We start from the raw sequence: 23168 nt of genomic DNA, 5'->3' as shown, positions 1-23168 counted from the left end.
CTGATTAGCCCCAGTGTATAAGATACAAGCTCAGGTGTGTCTTGTTAAAGTCACAGTAAAACTAGAAATGGATCAAGCTGCTATGCAATCAGAGCCTTATTTCCATCCCTGGTATGTATATCCTACTGCCTGCTTTTTCAAATAGTTTGCTCCCTGGTTGGTAATGCGTTTCCTCTTTTGTTTCCACAGGCTGCTATGCATTGACTTCAATAACTACAATATACAGTAAAATATCACATTTTGTAAATACTGCAACTGCCAATTCCCAAGCACAACAAGGATACCCTAAGTAGATGCATTCAATACCATTACAGATTGCTGTACTGCCTTATTTATTAATAATCATGTACTAATTCAATTAACTTTGACTGAGCTTTGCAATGCTGAGACAGATCAACAGTAGCTATTACTAGCAGTAAGTAATGCGCCCAACATTGGACAAATACAGTATTCATTTTCTTGGTGCACTATTCATAGACTTGCCAGTTGAATTTAAATTGACATTTTGAGGTATCTGGAGATACCAGATTTTAAATGTAAATTCATCATTCAAATGCAAACCTTACACAGTTTATATTCTAGCAGCCAGAATTAATAGAGCAAAATACCAGATTAAAAACAAAAAGTGTAGATTGGATTACATTTAGCCTAAATGATCACTTAACAAAAAAAAAAAGTTTCTCATGATATATTTACTTGGTACTAGGTATCTTAAATAAAAATAAAAAAATCCAACACATGATAAATCATTTTGTACTCAGTTAAAAGCAATGTTTAAAGTACTTAAGTATAGTAACATATACAGTAATGTACAAGTAAAGATGTATTTATTTTTTAAAAGTTGCAATTTGATCATGCAAGCTTCCATACTGTGTTGGTAGCCATTTGGGTATGGCAAAAGCATGAAGCTCTTTGTACTGAAACACACTATGAAGCCTTCAGAACAATATATTCCATCAGCAGAATGTGTGGTGTGAGGTCTTATGTGCCTGAAGTATACAAATAAAAATGACAACCAGCTCCACCCCCAGCCCTAGATACTATCTGTCCTGCACATACTGCTACTCCTGTTTACATATTTACCATATCTGATTTAACACAGCCTTAATGAATCCTACAGTCCTGATCCACACAAGAGGCCTTATCTTTGTACAGCTTCCTCATACAGTCTACGCCTTAGTCATACTTGTCACTGTTGTGACTTAGAAATGATGAATGCAAAATAAAAATAAATAAAGGTGAATCCTGTTAACATGGTTTAAAACGATGCTGGCAATAACACCTAACTTAATATAAATTAAATCCACTATTCCAACAACAGTTTAAACAAAACACAAGCCACCAGGAAGCTGGATTCTTATGGAGACCCAGTATGTAGTTCTGTCACAGCTGCATCGTTACCAATACATCAGTTATCATCGTAGATCAGCTCGCTGCTTTTCATTACAGTCTGCCGCTCCACGGCTGACTAGGAGAGGATTTTTATTTTAACATTAAAAAAATAATAATAATAAAAAAAGTTTCCAACCTGGTCTCCAAAGTCCTTTGGGAACTTCCACAACACCACTGGATCTGTAAATAATTGACAGACAGCATTAATCAGGAGCGGAACAGAAAATAAAATTCAGCACATATAAATATTAAAGTGGGGGGACAGCAGGCGGTCAGCTACAAGCTCTCATGCAAGTGTTGAAAGCACAGCTCAATATCTAGAAGAATATACCGGTACCAATGTATTTCACCATTTGATTTTATCTATTCATGTATTTATTACAAAAGGGTACCAAAGGCGGCTTGAAAATGCTTCTCTGGTTCCCAATTCATGATAAATCAACAGAATATAGCATAAAGGAATTTTGAGAAATTGATAAAGCCTGCAGTGTTACACTACTATAAAAGAGTTCATCACCCAACCAATGTGTTTTAACCACATCAGTAGCAGACCACCCCCGCTTCACTGGCTTGCATTCTCACTGCCCACACTCAAGACATTGTGTGTTCAACAGTCTAGGTCTTGCAGTTGAAAAGTCTGTGATGTTAGCCAATAGTTTAAGGTTTGTTTTGTATTAGTTTATATGACTTAGCTTGTACTGTAGTAGAAAACAGTTATACTATATGAACAACATAGAAGACTACGCGGCGATCTGATTCAAACATTCAAAATCCTAAAAGGTATAGACAATGTCGACCCAGGGGATTTTTTCGACCTGAAAAAAGAAACAAGGACCAGGGGTCACAAATGGAGATTAGATAAAGGGGCATTCAGAACAGAAAATAGGAGGCACTTTTTTACACAGAGAATTGTGAGGGTCTGGAACCAACTCCCCAGTAATGTTGTTGAAGCTGAAACCCTGGGATCCTTTAAGAAGCTGCTTGATGAGATTCTGGGATCAATAAGCTCCTAACAACCAAACGAGCAAGATGGGCTGAATGGCCTCCTCTCGTTTGTAAACTTTCTTATGTTCTTATGTTCTAACATTTTATCTGCTGGTTGGAAAATGGTTTACAGTCTTTGTCATGAAAAGCCCTACATTTTATTGTTCGACCAAGTCCCCATCTGTGAGGTACCAAACGTGACTACTGTAATTTTTAGTTTTAATGATTTCTCCTGCTGCCAGTTTGCATTAAAACCCTGAGTGTGTGAGTGTGCTTCTTTTTGTGCTAGTACGGTAGATTAGCCTGTTGCTAGGATACACACTTCAGGCCTCTACATTTGCGTTGGACAAGCCAAATCAGAAATAGGCCTATTGTATTCACGTTTACTTGATTTAAAAATTAAGGCAATATGTTTTTTTCTTGTTTTGTTTTGTTTTAAATCTACCGATTACCTTACTTTGTTTCAAAGCATGTTGTGTTTGGATTATATGGCATTATTACATAAAAAGAAGCTGAATTTATAGTTATATTAGTCAGGATTTGTGAGATTAATTGAAATGTTTTGCTTTGCTTTTGGACAGAAAATGTTAACAGTAATGAACAACCATAGTTCAGAAGCAAAATATTCACTATAAATGTTTATCTGAAAGTTTGACTATAAATCGTCCCCCTTTATTTATTTATTTACTATCATGAACATCCCCTATGATAATTTCACATAATATGGTTGTCAGCAATATCGCACATAGTACAACCGTGTTTTTCAAGCACGGTGAGTCTGCCCAGCAACCCGTCCCTCAGTTTGGGTGCGGGGGGGGGGGGGGGGGGGGGGTTAATTTGTGTATACTTTATACATTATTTCAGCACTTTATGAATAAAAACAAGAGAAGCAACATCTTGTTTGAAACGTATTCTCTCCTGTAATACTGGTCTATGTCAGAAGCATTAGCCCTTTGTTCTGTGGGTTCAAGTACTGTAAGAGTTTGAGAGTGGAGGGGTGGCTAGATCCTGGACAGTCAGAAATAAGTCAAGTTTTCAACTTAGAATGGTATGTGAGTTGTTTTCATTTAGTACTAGGTTGAACTCAAGGGGATGGGAAAAGCTAAGAACATGTCAGCACTCTGTGAATTAATACTAGATTCAGACCGGTAGCAAACACTTGAGAAAAGCTCATTGTTACATCCCAAACATTTGTCATGTCAGCAACTAAATTATGGAGAAAAGAGAGGAATTTGGCTGACAAACAAAATGCATCCCCTCAACTTTAAATCATCTACTACTGTATATCACACGTGACCATTATTTTCTCATCTTCTTCATACTTTTAGCAGATTGTCAAATAACATGCAAAATAGGCATTTCATTATTCTGCTGCCCTAAAAGGACACAGCACAACACAAATGAAGTGTTATATTTACTGCATTTTGAGAAAAGGAACAAACTCACTTAAGGACAGAGCAGACAGAATCAAAGACACATTACATAATCTGATTTCATGATTTCAGGCACTTCATCTTACAAAGATTTACAATGACTGAATTTTCTTTTCCTAAGGGATTATTTCCCAGATGTCCCATCTGATCTGTCAGTGTTAGGTCAATGTTAGACTGATTTTATGGGTGAGAGGATGAGAATCACTGCCAGAAAATCCTGTGACCACAGACAAAGTACCTAGAGCACTACATATATGCATTTATTTTATAAAACAGCCGTGTAGTAAAGGCTAAACTACTCAAAACACACCTCAGGACACATGCTTATTCATACGAAGAAGCAGAACTTGCAAATAACAAGCCCTGTGGGCTTTTTTTTTTTTTTTTTTTTTTTTTTTACAAGACTTTTATAAGGAAAACACAAATTAACTTTTTGTTCTATTTTGTCCTACTTTATGCAAGTAGTTTTAGATGTATTGTAGCTTTAAGGTTAACCTTTTTTTTTTTTTTTAAGACACTGCAGGCCTGGCCACTGCAACAGTGTGAAAGACCCCATCCCCCACCAGTAATATATATGTGGATCGTACTGAAGATACTACATGATCCTATAAGGAACATTTACATAACCTCTAAATAACCAAAGCAGAATTCGCACAGGACTAAAAATCAGGTGTCCTCAGAGCTGGTCAAAAGCAGAGGATATCTAGTAACCTCCTAGACGTGGATCATTTTTCAATAAGAAAAACCTGTAAATTCAAAATGAAATGCGATTCTAAACAGTGAACCAGATGTACAAAACTAATTTTGTTGTACCTTCTTTTCCAAAGGTTAGAATAACCATTTCGTCCCTTGAGTGATATGTATTTCCATACATACCTTGAAATGCATCATTCAAAGCATCCATTTTTTAAGAGTCTCCAATTATGTTTTGTATTTTCCCCCGATCCCCAATTTGGTTATGCCCAATCGTTGCGTTTTACTGAACTGTAGAATCCCGGGACAGATTACGGTTTATTGTAAAGTCTGGTGTTGCTCTGAGGCGAATACCCCGGAAATGCTATATCAATTATAACATAACACTGACATGGGGCGCGTTGATTAATTCACCAATGTAAAGCGGATTCACCAAACCATTGTTAAATTTACCAGGAGTCTCTCAACGAACTGTTGTTAAACTCACCGATGAGTCATCACTGAAGCAGTGGAGTCACCAAGGCTGAGAGTCAGTGAATTGCAGCAAAACCAACATGGCCGTGGAAGTAGTTAGTCTCCAGTATGGAGACACTTCTATCAATTTAATTGTAGATTCAGAGACGGCAAATCGTTTGATAATGGGTATGGAGTTGTGTATTAAATAAATATGTTTAGCGCCAATAAAAATATTGATATATTAGCCAACAATCTCATGTTGTATTGTATTTGAAAAACTGCCTATGCCGTTAGATCTTTTGTACCCCGACTTGGCTCTGGTGTACAAGAATTAGATATGAGACGAGAGAGAGAACAAGATGGACTTTTTTATCTCCTTTTTTTTTTACAGTGTATGTTATTTGTTATTTTATGTGTCAAACGAATATGTTATAAAGTTGCGAAATCGGGGCTAACTATTTGACAGTGTATCTATTAATATTTATAAATATTTACAAATTGCAGGCTAGCTGCTTTCTACATTCGATTTTAATGTAACAACCTAGCCCTAATATCCCTATAATATTAGTCGGTTAAAGATAACTAAACCTTAACAGAAATAATATCCTTGGACTTTTGGTTTCTTGCACAATTTAATTTCAATGTACTTTGTTATTTGGCTGTCAACGCTATCATAACCTTCCCACCAGTCTAATAGCGTGCGATCATCCTCACACAAGTCAACCACAGCCTTGCAAGCAGCAGCAGCAACATCATTAGCCATGTTGATTCACCAAACTGTTGTTAAATCCCCCGCACCGATGAGCACCAAGTGATGTCACTTCCGACTTAGTGATGCAGTGCACCGATGAATAAAACAACGCAGCCATGGTCGATTTGCACAGGTGTAAAAAGACACATGATGCCTGAGTTTGAAATTATACAGAAGGTCCCAATGTCCTGTAATAATATATATATATATATATATATATATATATATATAATATTAAAAAAAAAAAAAAATAGGAGCACCTCTGAGAAAAGTATCTGGGATAAAAAGAAATGGACAGTTCGCACGGGCAAATCGGGCTTAAGTGTGCCTTAAGTTTGAATGCAAACATGTTTCTCAGATTGGTTACACAGGCATTGAAGGATTCACTGAACAAAAGCAACATAAAGAACAGTAACCCCCTCATTATGCGCTGATAAACTGATTTCATATATTTTCTTGTTTGTTTGTTTGGCTGTTCCTCCGAGTGCATGTAACCTAAACTTCTGAACACCTTGTTGGAAAGATCTGAACAAGGGTTCATAATGGTGGGGGGAACAAAACAGTTATAGATTTTGAATACAAAGGGTCCTCCCAAAACAACCCCAAAAAGCCCATCCGCTAGCTATTAATAGATCTAGCATAACACCGTGTAACAATTTTTTTTTTTTTTGGTTCCTGGGTAGTAAGTGTTATTTCCTAATTACTTATGCCTCAAAAGTATAGAAAATGGCTATTATTCCTCACAAACTTTCCTTTTGTGACCAGGACAGTGATATTTTGAAATTTACCTATTTTCCAGAACATTCCAGATAGATTCAGTGCTGAGTAAACCTGGAGTAACTTCTAGAACTTTCTAGAACTTTCCAGTAATATAAATAGTAGTATAAATACAGGGGCCTTAAGCCCACCAAGTGGATACATATCTGCATTTTTCTGAGATGGCATCAAGGTCATAGGAGACTTCAAAATGGTGGCATTCCTGATGGGCCTCCAAGGCGGTTTTACCAAGTTTCCCTGCTATCTTTGCCTTTGGGACAGCAGGGACACCAAGGCTCACTACCACAGGCGGGACTGGCCACAGCGGACCGAGTTCTCTGTGGGGAGGAACAATGTCAAGTGGGAGCCACTGGTGGACCCCCGGAAGGTGCTGATGCCACCACTGCACATCAAATTGGGCCTTATGAAACAATTTGTCAGCGCTCTAGATAAGGAGTCGGCAGCCTTCAAGTACCTTCAAGACTTCTTCCCTAAGCTATCTGAGGCAAAGGTCAAAGCCGGTGTCTTCGTCGGACCACAGATAAAGAAGATCCTGGAGTGCAATGAATTCCCCAAGAAGCTCACTAGTAAGGAGAAAGCGGCTTGGAACAGCTTCATCGCAGTGGTTCGGGGCTTCCTGGGCAATCACAAGGCCGAAAACTATGTGGAGCTGGTTGAGACTCTGGTGAAGAACTACGGCACAATGGGCTGCAGGATGTCCCTCAAAGTCCATAACCTTGATGCTCATCTTGATAAATTCAAGGAGAACATGGGAGCGTACTCGGAGGAGCAAGGCGAGCGCTTCCACCAGGATATACTGGACTTTGAACGCCGCTACCAAGGACAGTATAACGAGAACATGATGGGAGACTACATTTGGGGGCTGATTCGTGAAAGTGATTTACAGTATAATCGTAAATCTCGAAAAACTACTCACTTCTAAATCTTTTGTAGTCATTTTTGTATTACTTTAGTATAAATACATGTTAATTTGGATTCACATGTTGTTTTTTTCTGACTTTATGTGAACGAAAAGACACAAATTCGCCCGTTCTCATTGGAAATAGGTAAATTTCAAAATACCACTGTCCTGGTCACAAAAGCAAAGTTTGTGGGGAATAATAGCCATTGTCTATACTTTTGAGGCATAAGCAATTAGGAAATAACACTTACTACCCAGGAACAAAAATTGTGTTACATAGTGTAATCATTGGTATTTTAATTTAATATTCTTTTCAGCCTGTCAAAACACACACACACAATTCTCTTATAAACTGATACAATGGGGATTAATGGGTACGGATGAAAGTTGAAGGTTATTGGGGTATACTCAGCCCCTTCTGTTCTTCCAGAGGAGAAAAATGTCACCATCACAAACCCCAGCCTGGCTAATCCTCTCGCCTCTGCACGCTTTCGGGTCCTTTAGCCTCCCGAGATGTTCCTGCTGAGTCTGTGCCTATTCTAAGCAGGTCTGTGAGACACACACACAGCTGTTCAAATTATTTAGACACCTTGGTCTTTTCCCTGGAATCAAGCCCAGGTCAACAAGGTAGCGTAATCCTCCCTTATGAAGCCAGCTTAACAAAGTGATTCACGTTTTTCCAGGCTGCGAGTTCCATTTTGTGTTCCAGTTTCCAGCCTTAAAAAGTTCTGAAACAAATGACTGAAAAAGCACACTGTGACAATTAGCCACTGGTATACAAATACTTCATTTTAAAGCTTGTTAGAAAACAGCATGTGGCAGATCACTGGATGTCATGCCATAAAGTGAAATCTGTGTGTTAAGATTCAATGAAGTCGTCCAATTTAACTGTGACAAATTGTGTGGATTATATGTAGGGCTTCTGTTTTTCTGATTTTATTAATTTTATTTTTCAGTTATTTTGAGCTATTTTCGAGTTATATGTAAATAGTTTTTTTTCGATGCTTTCCCTTTTTATATACCGTATGAAAATATTGTTTTCGGTTACTTTCGTTTTTTTCGGTCACAATATATATAGTAACGCGACAGTACTTGCACACTTCAAATTGTACCTTCTTTGCTGTCTTGCACAACAAAATACTGGTCACAGGCATATTCTTCTGGGGTTTTTCTACATTTCATCACAATTTGTAATTCTGTTTTAAATTTCACGAGTGTGTAAATACTACCTATATAGTCCCAACGGAAATCTGCAGTCAAAAAGTGCATTTTCTGCAAAGAAATTGTCAAAAAATTGTCTTTGGCAAACGCTTTTTAATGACAAACAGTGATAACAAGTATTAATAAAAAAGAAAAAAAAGGTCAGTTATTTAAAAAAAAATTTTATTAGATCAGATTACTAAAATCTGAAAAAAAGCATTTGTCATTTTGTGGAAATCAAAGAAAGAAAAAGCATACAATAAAGCAAAGAGAGTTCACTTTTTAAAACACTTAGAGCACTAACTATTTTATGCCATTTTTTAAAATATACATAAAACATAACGATTCTTAAATTAAATACAGATATGGCCAAAACATATGACTATATTTAATCACATTAGTAATAACAACATTTGCCTAGCAGAATAAGATTTTAGTGGTGCACTGGGATTCAAATTACACTGTTTTACAAATGTGTACTAGGCTTGGAGCATTTTTTTGTACAAATATAACAGGGTCTTTTTAGAAACATTTGTTGTTCACCAAAATGTTGTAATTTTAAAACCCATCCACATCAAGACAGCACATAGAAATAGTTTGCAAACTGTGACAAGAGCTTGGAAACAGTGACAGGTGACACTGATTGGCTGAAAATCATTTTTGTTTCTTTGACCAAGGCCACAATGTGAAAGTGCTACCATCACATACCACAAAACAAACGGGAAAGTAACAATTAAAAAAACAAATGTAAGTCATCCCAAGTAATCTGATAATATCTAATATAGTTCACCACCCCCTTCCTTTTTGAGCAATCGTGTTACTACACCATGTACAAAAAAACTTGTGTATTTCCATATATAATTAGAATGACAAGCAAGGTCCTAATTGTTTTTCTTTGACCTTTCACATAACGTTTGCTTTGAACTTGCGACTAAACTATGAAATCCTTTTGTAAAAAAATTGCTAATTTAAAAAATTTTCCGGAGCTCACCGATGCCCTTAGGAATCTCTCCAAGGCTGAACTAAAGCTTGCACTGAAACCCCCGCCACACTTCTCACTGTACAAATAGCGTGTATGCGGGGTGGGTTTAAAGTATTCAGAATGAATCAATGTGCCATACAATTTTATTTATTTTCTTCACAGGAAAGGGGTCAAGTCAACGTGAATTGAGTAGCCACTTCCAGTGTTTTTCCATTATTTATTGGATATACAATGATTTCAATTTTTGTTTTTATCATTTTTTATCAGTTAAAACTGAAAATCAAAAGCCCGAATTACAGTACTGTGCAAAAGTTTTAGGCAGGTGTGAAAAAAATGCTGTAAAGCAAGAATGCTTTCAAAAATAGACATGTTAATAGATTATATTTATCAATTAACTAAATGCAAAGTGAGTGAACAGAAGAAAAATCTAAATCAAATCCATTTTTGGTGTGACCACCCTTTGCCTTCAAAACAGAATCAGTTCTTCTAGGTACACTTGCACAAAGTCAGGGATTTTGTAGGCATATAGTCAGGTGTATGATTAAACAATTATACCAAACAGGTGCTAATGATCATCAATTCAATATGTAGGTTGAAACACAATCATTAACTGAAACAGAAACAGCTGTGTAGGAGGAATAAAACTGGGTGAGGAACAGCCAAACTCAGCTAACAAGGTGAGGTTGCTGAAGACAGTTTACTGTCAAAAGTCATACACCATGGCAAGACTGAGCACAGCAACAAGACACAAGGTAGTTATACTGCATCAGCAAGGTCTCTCCCAGGCAGAAATTTCAAGGAAGACAGGGGTTTCCAGATGTGCTGTCCAAGCTCTTTTGAAGAAGCACAAAGAAACGGGCAACGTTGAGGACCGTAGACGCAGTGGTCGGCCAAGGAAACTTACTGCAGCAGATGAAAGACACATCATGCTTACTTCCCTTCGCAATCGGAAGATGTCCAGCAGTGCCATCAGCTCAGAATTGGCAGAAAACAGTGGGACCCTGGTACACCCATTTACTGTCCGGAGAAGTCTGGTCAGAAGTGGCCTTCATGGAAGACTTGCGGCCAAAAAGCCATACCTCCGACATGGAAACAAGGCCAAGCGACTCAACTATGCACGAAAACACAGGAACTGGGGTGCAGAAAAATGGCAGCAGGTGCTCTGGACTGATGAGTCAAAATTTGAAATATTTGGCTGTAGCAGAAGGCAGTTTGTTCGCCGAAGGGCTGGAGAGCGGTACACGAATGAGTGTCTGCAGGCAACAGTGAAGCATGGTGGAGGTTCCTTGCAAGTTTGGGGCTGCATTTCTGCAAACGGAGTTGGGGATTTGGTCAGAATTAATGGTCTCCTCAATGCTGAGAAGTACAGGCAGATACTTATCCATCATGCAATACCATCAGGGAGGCATCTGATTGGCCCCAAATTTATTCTGCAGCATGACAACGACCCCAAACATACAGCGAAAGTCATTAAGAACTATCTTCAGCGTAAAGAAGAACAAGGAGTCCTGGAAGTGATGGTATGGCCCCCACAGAGCCCTGATCTCAACATCATCGAGTCTGTCTGGGATTACATGAAGAGAGAGAAGCAACTGAGGCTGCCTAAATCCACAGAAGAACTGTGGTTAGTTCTCCAAGATGTTTGGGCCAACCTACCTGCCGAGTTCCTTCAAAAACTGTGTGCAAGTGTACCTAGAAGAATTGATGCTGTTTTGAAGGCAAAGGGTGGTCACACCAAATATTGATTTGATGTAGATTTTTCTTCTGTTCACTCACTTTGCATTTTGTTAATTGATAAATATAAACTATTAACATGTCTATTTTTGAAAGCATTCTTACTTTACAGCATTTTTTCACACCTGCCTAAAACTTTTGCACAGTACTGTATATGTGTGTGTGTGTGTGTGTGTCTATATATATTATATATATATATATATATACACACACACACACACACACACACACATACATACACAGTATATATATATATATATATATATAATGTATTAGATGTTGGTGCACATTATCTGTGCTGTTATGTCCCCTGGTTCATCACTGTCACAGTATGTGGAATTTAACCTTGAAAACCCCAAACCTACACTTAAAAGGAAGTGCTTCATCCTGGATGATCCACCTCAATCAGAAACTTTTTATTTTTCACTAGTTCCCCAAACACTGTTCACAAAAAATGGGTCATAGGTTTCAGCCTTATCTGTTTACGTTAAAGAGCCATGTTCACTGTATCTATTGAATAAAACAAAATCTTCAATTAATACATAAATCTGTTTTTTAATACTGGAAATCAAGTACAGACTCCTAAATACTATAAATGTAATATTAGCTAAATCTTCTACAGAATGTTCAAGTAAAAAGATAGCATTTCAGGAGGTTAAAATTATTTAGATTTTTTTTTTTCAAATTTAACAAAGGCCCAATTTTAATGATTTAAATAGTTTATTTAAATGGAATGCAGGTTTAAGAAGCCAATGCACCAATCGTATTTGTGCATGTGTGGGTGAACATAGAATTAACATTTTTGAAGACATATCACGATGCAAAGGGCACCTATCTTAATATAAAATAAAACAGTATATTTCAGTCTGAAGGAGTAATTTTAAAGTCAACTGTACAAAGCTAATGGGTGAGAATTGAATTGAAATCACCTTGACGGAGAAAGCAATTTCTTCTCTTCGCACCCCTATGAAGCTGTGGGTGATCGCTGTATTGGAACCACCAGTGGTGAGGGGCATCCTTCCCAAGGGCTGGGAGCGTAACTAACCTTCAACAAGAAAATGGCTGCTCGACAGAGCATGAAAGCTAGAGGTCAGATGAAAATCAATGTTTTGACGTTCCTCGGATGCCTGTCTTTAAAAGGCAACACCTTCGCTTTGATAAGAAGAAAGCAGGAAGGACAGGTTAATAGGTTGCTAGTAGTGTAATCCAATGTTTCTTTAACAGCTGGTGTAACTTTTCATCACATGGATTTGTAGGTATAATGGGAAAAAAAGTGCGTGTGTGTGTGTATATATATATATATCTATCTATCTATATCTATCTATATAATGTATATTACACACACAGTGCTGAGAAAAAGTTTGTGAACCCCTTAGGATTTTCACATATTTCAAACCTAAAATGTTATTAGATCTTAATCTAAGTCCTAATAATAGATAAAGATAACCTGATTAAACAAATGACACAAAAACATGATACTTTTTCAACATTTAGTTATCCACAAATGATTCAAAATTCAATATCCATGTGTGAAAAAGTATGTGAACCTTTAGATTCAGTAACTGGTGGCACCCCCTTGAGCAGCAATGACTTCAAATAAGCATTTCCTGCAACTGTTGATCTCTCACATCGGTTTTGAGGAATATTGGCCCATTCCTCCTTACAGAACATCTCAATGGGGTTTAGGTCTGGACTTTGACTAGGCCACTCCAAAACTTTACTTACTTGTGTTTCGGATCATTGTCTTGCTGCATGAACCAGCTGCGCTTCAGCTTCAGCTCACGGACGGATGGCCTGACATTCTCCTGTAGAATTCTCTCATACAGAGCAGAATTCATGGTTCCTTCAATGATGGCAAGGCGTCCAGGTCCTGATGCAGCAAAGCATCCCCAAACCATGACACTACCACCACCATGCTTGACCGTTGGTATGAGGTTCTTACTGTGGGATGCAGTGTTTGGTTTTCGCCAGACATAACGGGGCCCATGTCGGCCAAAAATTGTTCCAGAACTCTTGAGTATCATCCAGGTGCATGCTCTTCTTAGTGAGCAATGGTTTCTGCCTTGCTACTCTGCCATGAATCCCATTTTTGCCCAGTGTCTTTCTGATGGTGGAGTCATGAACACTGACCTTAGCCGAGGCGAGAGAGGCCTGCAGATCCCTGGATGTTGTTCTAGGGTTCTTTGTGACTTCCCCGGACAATTTTACGCCTTGCTCCTGGAGAGATTTTGGCAGGACGGCCACTCCTGGGAAGATTCAATACTGTCACAAACTTTCTCCATTTGGACAATATGGCTCTGACTGTGGTTTGGTGGAGCCCCAGAGCCTTAGAAATGGCTTTGTAACCCTTTCCAGACCGATAGGCATCAACGACTTTTTTCCAGAGGTCTTCAGGAATTTATTTTGTTCGTGGCATGATGTGCCTCTAGAACCTGTGTGCTGACAACTTCACTCTGATGGTAAGGGCCAAAGTTAGTCAGAATTATATTGGGCAGGGCTGGCCCAAATCAGGCCTGGTTGTTAACTAAAGTACTCAAAAAGCTGACCCTAATTATCCCTTTAATTAGGTTGAGTTAACTAGGGGGGGGGGCAATAACTTTTTCACACCTGAAGATTGCATGTTTGTTTACCTTGCACACCAAACAAATGAAAGAAGCACCAAACTTTGGTGTCATTTTTTCTCTCAGACTCCCTCTATATACTACTACAACCCACAAAAAAATCTGACCAAATACAATGTGAAAAATGTGCAAAAATGCAGAAAATCAGACAGGGGCAAATACTTTCACGGCACTGTACATGAAGGGTTTTATAAAACACCAAAAACGCTACTCAAATTCATGTGTGTCATTCAAGTGAACCATGCCATGGTGTTTTGTAAACACTACATAACAGCAACAGGAGTTATGGAAGTACCTTCCATTTCACGTTCTGAATAGCGAACTAGGCAGCATGAGATCGAGCACTGCCCTGCATCAACAAAGCTCCTTTGCACTGCTGAAAATGGAAGCTATATCACAATTTCCATATTTGGTCAGGAAGCATCTTCAATAGTTAATGACTGATGAGGATGTGAAACCTGTAGCCTGGCCTGGAGACAGGGTGCATCTAGACATTTGTCCCATTGACAAGTTTGTGTAGATGGAAGAAGAGCACATTGAGAAATGACTGTTTTACAGTACGAGCATGATACACCCTTCACGGCAAGTCATTTGTATTTTTTAGACCTCAAAGACCAGTAAGATACTGTCCTACAGAACCCTTGTGACCTTTGCTCTCCTGTCACTTCATTACAACCTATTTATGACAAATAACTGTATCTAGAAAATCATGCAGGTGTGTTTTTTTTTAGCTAAAAACAAAAAAAAGCTGCAACAGGACTTTTCAAACTTGCCCTTTATATTAGTTATATTTTGTATTATATATGCCTATTTGTGGTAATAATTTGTCAGTTTAATTCTGTTCTCGTGTAACCATTCCTGTCAGTCATTTATTTTAAACTACCAAAGCTGGGGGCTTGCTTGGCAAAGATTTCTTTTTTTTTTTTTAATCCATGAAAGATTTATTTCACAGTATGTACTGGTCAGGATTAGCTCTTTGAACCAGCAGTTCGTGCAGAGCCTACACGTCAGAGGAAGCTGCAGCTACTTAACATTCACAATAATATTGTGTTTGTAGTAAAAAGTCTGCTTCTTGGTGTCTAGACTTTCACCCAGCTAGCCAAGAAAACAGGAGAAAATCCTATCAGACACTCAACTGAAAGTTAACTAAGGTAGCCCGCTGTGACCTGATGAAGACGTCAACTGAACATACGGTAGAAGTTTCTATTGTTGAACATGAAGCTCTTTTCGAAAGGTGGGGGGGGGGGGGGGGGGGGGGGATTTCAAAGCCAAAAGCATGTAATAGCTGCGGTCATCGTTTTATTTCTGGATCAGTAGATTTATTCTAACTGCCAGGAGCTCCACACCAAGCACTCTCAATTAAAAGGGGTAAGCAGATTAGTGTGCATCTTTCAAGCACAAAAAGACTCACAGAATCGTTTATATATAATAAAAAAAAAAAAAATTTAAAAAAAATTCCAATTACATGCGACAAATGGCATTACATTTCATGGTTATTTAGTAAATCTAAAGGTTCATCACTGTCAAAAAAACTGTTCTTTCCCAAGTAGTAAAATTGATCAGGTTAACCAGTTCTGTTTATTGTCCAAAACTACCTAACAAATCAATTTCAATATTTAAAGCACAGTAATTACTTTATTGTATTTTTAAGTTACCTTAATGTGGCAATTATTTTTGTCCTTAATTCTTATTCAGGTAAAAACCAAGCAAAGTTAAATTCTAAACTGGTATTAGCAACATGGGGACCTACAGTACAGTATACCATCTAAATATCTCTAAAGCCTCAAAACCTCTCAGACTGAGGTAACATTATTGGGAGTTACATTGACTGTAAAAGGTGTAGGTTACAAGCTTACATGTAAGATAATAAAAACAGCTAAGCATTTAGAATATAGGCATGGTCTAATGTCCTTGACTTTATAGATCCTGCATTAGGAGGGCACATGTCCAACCCATTCACAGCTGTGATAAAGATAGATACAGAACGTCTCACAGTACTGCCAAATGACTCACACTTCAACTTGAAATCCAACAAGCACAGCTTCAAAATAAAATGGGACCACATATACAGTGAGCATGTTTTCTTATTCTAAAATACATGAAACTATTCCTGTCTTGACGTGAAGCGAGGAATAATGGAAATCCGAGTAGTACCTTTTTCATAAAAAAAAATATACCTTTCCTGCCAATGAAACAGAGGCACACTTCAAATATAAAACATTTTCAATAAGAATATTATTTTGGAAAACTGTGACATGGCTAACATTTTCAATCCACTTTCATGACATTTGAAACAGGCTATGACTAATGCTCGTTTCTACTACAGTTTTAATGTACTAAATGTAATATTAAAATTACTAAAACATCATCAGCTATGGTAAAAACTCATGACAAAGAGATTGGAACTCTAGTTCTTATGCAGTGGTGGTAAAACTTTTTAAAATGTTACTAAGCATTTAACACAAGGTCTCAATTTATTAGCAGTGTTTCCAGGTTGCTATTATGGTTTCTCACCTGTGTGAGCAGGAAAACACAAGTGTTTATTTTGTCATGGCTGGACATTGGAGATACGGATCTTCAATTAACAAATACTGTTTTTAAGGAAGAGCTTTTTTGTGTAAAAACATAAAACAACTAAGGTATTTTTTATTCTTGTTCTGCTATTTGGGGGGAAGTAACTTATAGTAACTACTGTACTAATGCACTCTACATTTAACCATATCATACAGCCTATTTAGATACAGGACCTAGCATATGAAAGCAATAAAAGACAACAAGGGGTTCATATAAGGTCCAATATCCGATGTGTTTGGCCCACGGCAAAGCAAAGTGCCGTTAAACAGCTTAGACCTGAGGATTTAGGACCTGAACATTGTGCTTATAAAATGGCAGACCCACCCCTCCCAAATTAAATTGATTATGAAGTGCATCAGACAGTTTTTCTACAAGTTCTGACCTGTACTGGTATGGTGACATATTTGCACAGGAAGGATTGCTCCCTCTAGTCTTGACATTTTAAGGGAATATATTTAATTATAGGTTAAAGTTTGTTTTAATAAACTTAACATGCTGAGTTCACTTATTACATGTATTTTTTAAATAACTTGATCAGAAGTCCTCTTATAAAAACAAATAAAAAGTAGGTCCCTGAACGAAATTACAGAAGTCCCGTTTTCAAAACTGTATTAAAATGCCAGTGCGATTTGACTGTCCCTTGTGTAACATTAGTATACACATAAGATTAACAATGTTATTAAACATTTCAAATTTGTCAGTACAGACTTGATCTAACTGGCCAAACAATTACAGAATGGTCTTAACAGGTCCTGGCACATGCTTGTAAATCTGTTACATGTGTCTGCAGGCTGGATCTGTCATGTCCCGCTAGTTTCTGGTGGTGGTTTTCTGAAAAGGTTCCAGGAACACTGTGTCAAGGGATGAGTTGGTTGCACTGGGTCCTACTATCATGCCCCTGTGAAGTCACTGAGATTCCATATACTGTATATCTCTATTCATATCAATTACTACCAACTACTTCGACTGCTAGTAGGATTGCTTTCTTTTCTATTTAACAGTGACTGTTACCAACTAAAAAAATAATAAAAGTTAGGCCTACAGCTAACACTATTTTGTTACCATCACAAAAAAAGATAATTACCATCTCGTATTGTACATTTGAAAATGCTGGACTAAAAACACAGGATCAGTCAGAGCCCTTGTTTACAATCTGACAGTGCTAATTAGACTCTAGGGAAAAGAGAAAAAATAATGTACACAACAACAAATCTTTAAAAAAAAATATATTACTGTAGGAACATTTTTTTTTTATTCTATTTTTTTTTAAGAATTATACCTGGATGAAAATATTAAAACTCTAGGTCAGCTAATAGGCCTTTTCCTGTAATAAGGAAAAAGCAGCCGAATCTTTGTAATGAATAACCACCTATCACAATAATACCAGAAAATTGGCTAGGATCAGAATATTTATTATATTGCAACCATAAGAGAGTTCGGGCTTTACCAATGCCTGACCACCTGAAAAGATGACATCCCTGCAGGAGCTGTCCGTACCCGTCAGAACACGTGAACTTCAAGCAGAACAGAAAAAAATCCGTCATAATGGGTGAACACACAAGTGGCCTTGTGAGCGGGCACTGAGATTAGCAAGGTGTGAGCCCATGTCCCGGCTTCATTGTTTGGTTTGCCATGGGAAATCACACCAGTACTGTTGCAAGTTCCATGATTTCAATCCCTGCAGAGAGAAGTGTCTTTGGCGACAGGGTTAAGCAAATCCCTCCTGGGGAAAGAAAACCTGCTGACTGACAGCAACAAGAACTACATTTGTGCAAATCCAGGCTGTACAGAGATGACCACAACACAGACAAAGCTGGTCACTCTCATTCACTGCACATAAATAATAAGCAAACAATGGCGCCGTTTACATGCACAAGTCATGACAGTTTTCCGTGTTTGCCGTACTTTTCAGGAAACACGTTGCTGTGCAGTTCTGATTTCGGAAAAATAAAAAAACAAATCGGATGTACCAATGCAGATTACTCAATTCATAGTCATTTAGGGGAGGGGATATTTAAATGTCTGTGTCTGCTTCCTAAGTAGGAAAAGAACGACTCTGAATATCGTGAGGAGAGCTTCATGTGTTGCCATGAAGATAAAAACATTCAACAAGAGAAATGAATTCACGTGTTGTCATGCACATTCTGAATTACACAGCGCATTAGCTAGTTGTTTGTCTGGTTACCTTTTCAACACTCAAACACACACACACAATTATATAAAATATAATTTCTACTAAGTACATGTTTTACTACTTATAATTGATATTTCTGTGTGTGTGTGTGTGTTTGTGGAACATCTAAAAGTTAAATTTCATTAACATTTTTTTTATTTTGAATATAACCTACAATATTCTATCTTTATATATATATATATATATATATATATATATATATATATATATATATATATATATATATATAGACACACACACACACACACACACACACACGCCTGTTGTTATCACTACTGGACCTAGCAGCCATCAATTCCTTCATTTTCTACAAGAAATGCACCAGGGAAAATATCAGGAGAGATTTCATCTTGAAGCTAGCCACAGCACTTCAGCAGAAACATTTCGATCAGAAAACTGCAAAGATGCAGGCTGCAGCAGCTCAACCTGGATTCTGTGCTGCGAGTGACACACACACACACACACACGAGAAATCAAACGTTACTTTAGTTTTAGATTAAAAAACGACCTTTGTTTTTACAGTTTTGTATGTACATAAACCTGTTTACACACTAGTTTCTTTTGAAATGTTTATTTTATTATAGTTTTTCATTTTTTTAAGTAGTGCTTTATATGTGGCACGTTAGAAAATAAACCCTTTTATGTTTAATTGTTCATTTAAATACGGTGTTTCGGCTGTGCTGATGTTTGACAAGATGTGCTTGAATAAAACTAGTTTGTCTTTCATTTTTAATATTGATGATGTTTAAAATGTAGCGTGATAATGACTGCCATCGGCGGTTGTAGGTATGAGTCAATAAATGTACATTTTGTGTGTGTGTGTGTGTGTGTGTGTGTGTGTGTGTGTGTTTTGTACGGCCTTTCTGCTGGAGATTACGTGAGATTAAGTCAGAAGAACTGGATCTTGTTTGCTGAAACCTCGTGAGCCACAAGCACGATTCCTGCTCCGGTTTACATGGTTTTTACAGCTATTTTTATCGTGAGAACGCGATTGACCCTGCCCTTAAAGTCGTGCTGCCAAAGGGACGTCCTTTTATTGTTTCACGTTGTATTCGCGTGACAACATCACACAGTCGTGACTGTAGAGTCGATTTTCACATGCATGTAAACCTAAAGCAAGTTATACCCAATCCATTTAAAAATAAAATATGAAAAAGCAATGTGTAAATCAGCAATATCATGTTGCTAATAATATTAAATGTATTTGATATAGAGGTGAAATCGCCCAAATATAAACGAACATGGATACAGACAAGGGCCAATTGTATCAGAACTTTTAAACAGTTTACCACCACCTATCAGTTTTGTGAGCAATCATTAATGACTGAAGTAGGCCTACAGTATATCGGAGTACAATATGAATAATTAGGCTACTTGAATCTAGGCGTGCATTGGCAGGACTTTACAGGAAATAATGGTTACTAAAAAAAAGCACAGCACTAACTTAATACACATCAGCAATTGATAAGATCATCAGTTTCAACTGAAGCAAGCCTGAGGTAAATTTATCTCTTTCTAATCAAAAAAAAAAAAAAAAAAAAAGGAAAACTGTTTAGAAAATGATAACTAATAAATACATACAGCTGATCTGCATTCTAAATGCTGTGTTTATACTACGTATTTGTTTGCAGCACATTAAGTTTTAGGCCCCCTATATATCATAAAATAGCCTAGTACATAGAACTCTATTAACTACAGTAACCAGGCTCTGGAGAGCTGAAAGACAGGTAACATCTGCCTCACTCTGCTGCCTTGGCAGTGTTAAACAATATAGTCTGCTTGGCACAGATCGAAAGAAATCTGTCGCTGTATTAATTTGCAATACTACAGTACAACGGCATGTTTTGTTTTTTTTTTCTTTTAAAAACATGATACAATTTAAACTGGAGAAATGTGGCTTGTGATAAAGAGGAACGACAAGTCAAAGCACATGAACATTTGAAGGCTCCTTAACCTCCCTCACTATGCCACCAAAAAAGAAAACTGTTGGTACTTAAAAACAACCAAAAAAAGCTGTACTTCAAAATTACAGTATAGATAAGGTGAAAAGAAGCACCCTAAAATGGGAAAATGAATTGATCAATTTGCATAATATTGCTTATAAATACTGGTTTGCACACCAGTAAAATAATACACGTCCACACTGTTCATTGACAATTTTACACTAAGCCATCCTGTCAACAGAGAATACTGAAAAGGTGTTTTATGACTCATTTTAATTTTATGGGTCTCTTACAACTTATAAATTGAAATTCATTACTTTTAACCTCAGAGACTTGTTGGCATCACTCAAATGGAAATAGAACAGCATCAAAGCCATGGTTTTGTACAGTAACTTAAAAACACCTTGCGTGCAGTATTCCATTCCGTATACCCAAAACATAAATGATCACTTTGAATCCTTCCACAAATGTATTTTCTCAATTCATGCAATAGGTTTTACAGTGCTTCTTAGGGGCAGTGGTCTATGGGACACAGGCAGTAAGCTATGCTGTCATGTAAAATGGCTTCCTGTAGAGCTGTTTATATGGAAAGAAAGGACAGGCCCAAACATTCCACTGAAACTCAACCTGGTATTAAACACAAGCTAAGAACCACGTCAGGAAAGGAACTTCAGAATTGTGTATTCCAACAGAAGGGGGGTTATCGAAATATATAAGCTGCAATTCACTTATCATATGCTGTTGCTATTTTTACATCAGGGATTGTAGGCTAATTAAGATAGGATTCTGTTTTTAAATGCTTTCTCAACCAAGAAGAGAACTGCAACATAATGAGAACAAAAGCACCTTGATTCATATAGTATGATTCAAGTGTCTCTTGAATCATACTATATGTGGAACTACTGTATTTATCAGCTTGTTCATTTTTAACTTCCAAGTATTCCTAATTACTTAATCACTGTTATGACCAAACATCACAGACTATACCACGAGTGCACTAAAGAACTGTAGAATGCACTCAGAACAGCTGTAATACTGCATGACCTGAACCAAAAGTGAAATTGCAGTTCTGTACTTTGTAGCAAAAAATATGTTACTTCTCCAAATGCAGTATGTATGGTACTACAGATATTCATTCCATAGGATTTGAGATATGAGCATTTAAATATGGTAGATACTGCAAAACATTCATGCACACAGCCAGATTTGGTCTCTGACCAAAGAAGTAAGCGTTGTTAATTACAGATAACGTTACATTGATGTCTCAAACAAAACTTAAATGTTCAGTTATTATATAGGCTACACATCAAAGAATTGCAAAAAAAGTATAATTTAACCTTTTTGAATCTGAGCAGTTTGTACAAACCAAGACGGACAGAACATGGTTTCAAAAGCCCCTTTCCAACTGGCATGCTCTACCCGTGTCGGAACCTACCCAGGTCAGGACCCGGTATCATGCATTTTGGCTACGTGATTTCACACTGCTTTTGATAAAGCAAGGTTGACCTGGGTGACAGACGCAAGTAAACAACACACGTATCAATGCCCCGGAAGCAGCTTGTTACAGACACTTCCATCCAAGCTTCCCTGGATTGAACCGTTGGCCCAAATGTTGTAGAGCAAATGTTTCTTCATCCCTGCTGCAATCTGGCTCATGGTGTGCATCAAGCAACAAAAATGTGGCTAAACAGAATAAGCAAAAATGTTCCTTGCTGAAGTGAAACCTTCACGCAGGGATGGCTGTTTGTTGTTTTGTCGGCCGTCACGCATTTTGTCTTGCTTAACCTGGGTCAAAGCATGCTAACCCACATCCTGAGGTGGGTTGCTGGGACTCAGGTTAACCCGGAACAACCCAGGTACGTGGTTTTACACTACGCGGGATTGTGACCCGGGTAGCCATAACCTGGGTCCGGACCACGAGGTAGAAGTGCCAGTGTGAAAGGGGCTAAAGATATTTATTTATTACAATTTATAATATGTTCTTTAACACATGCTCTTGCTTCATCTGTAAAATGCTTGTGTGCAAAATCCCTTTCCAAAACATGGTTGCCATATACAATGAGGATAGCGTGACACCCTGTAATTATAATGTATTCCTCATACAGTCCTTTATTTCAAACCACATATGTCCTATTTTACTATTCCTAATTGTTTTGTTATTAAATATTTTTGTATGGTTTTTAATGCCTAGGTGTCACAGGTATATTTAATCTCCATCTGACAACCAAGAGAGCCCCACCTCCAGAGGTTTGTGATCATCATTGCTTTGAAGGCAAAGGGTGGTCACACCAAATATTGATTTGATGTAGATTTTTCTTCTGTTCACTCACTTTGCATTTTGTTAATTGATAAATATAAACTATTAACATGTCTATTTTTGAAAGCATTCTTACTTTACAGCATTTTTTCACACCTGCCTAAAACTTTTGCACAGTACTGTATATGTGTGTGTGTGTGTCTATATATATATATATACACACAGTATATATATATATATATATATATATATATATATATATATATATATATATAT

The 23168-nt window shown here is 37.4% G+C and overlaps 1 protein-coding gene across 5 annotated transcripts in view; it reads right to left on the bottom strand.

Moving 5' to 3' along the window:
• The window catches only part of LOC117400899 (DENN domain-containing protein 1B-like), a 93837-nt gene that overhangs the window by 67842 nt on the left and 2827 nt on the right, over positions 1-23168 (bottom strand). For all 5 annotated transcript variants that reach the window (XM_059031789.1, XM_034001251.3, XM_059031787.1 and 2 more), the window contains exon 3: positions 1529-1572. In XM_059031789.1, the coding sequence (XP_058887772.1) occupies positions 1529-1572 (44 nt within the window). The remainder of the gene's footprint in view (positions 1-1528; positions 1573-23168) is intronic.

Source organism: Acipenser ruthenus, chromosome 10 (assembly GCF_902713425.1).
Source record: "Acipenser ruthenus chromosome 10, fAciRut3.2 maternal haplotype, whole genome shotgun sequence".
Taxonomy (NCBI): Eukaryota; Metazoa; Chordata; class Actinopteri; order Acipenseriformes; family Acipenseridae; genus Acipenser; species Acipenser ruthenus.
This window is presented reverse-complemented; position numbering and strand designations above follow the sequence as displayed.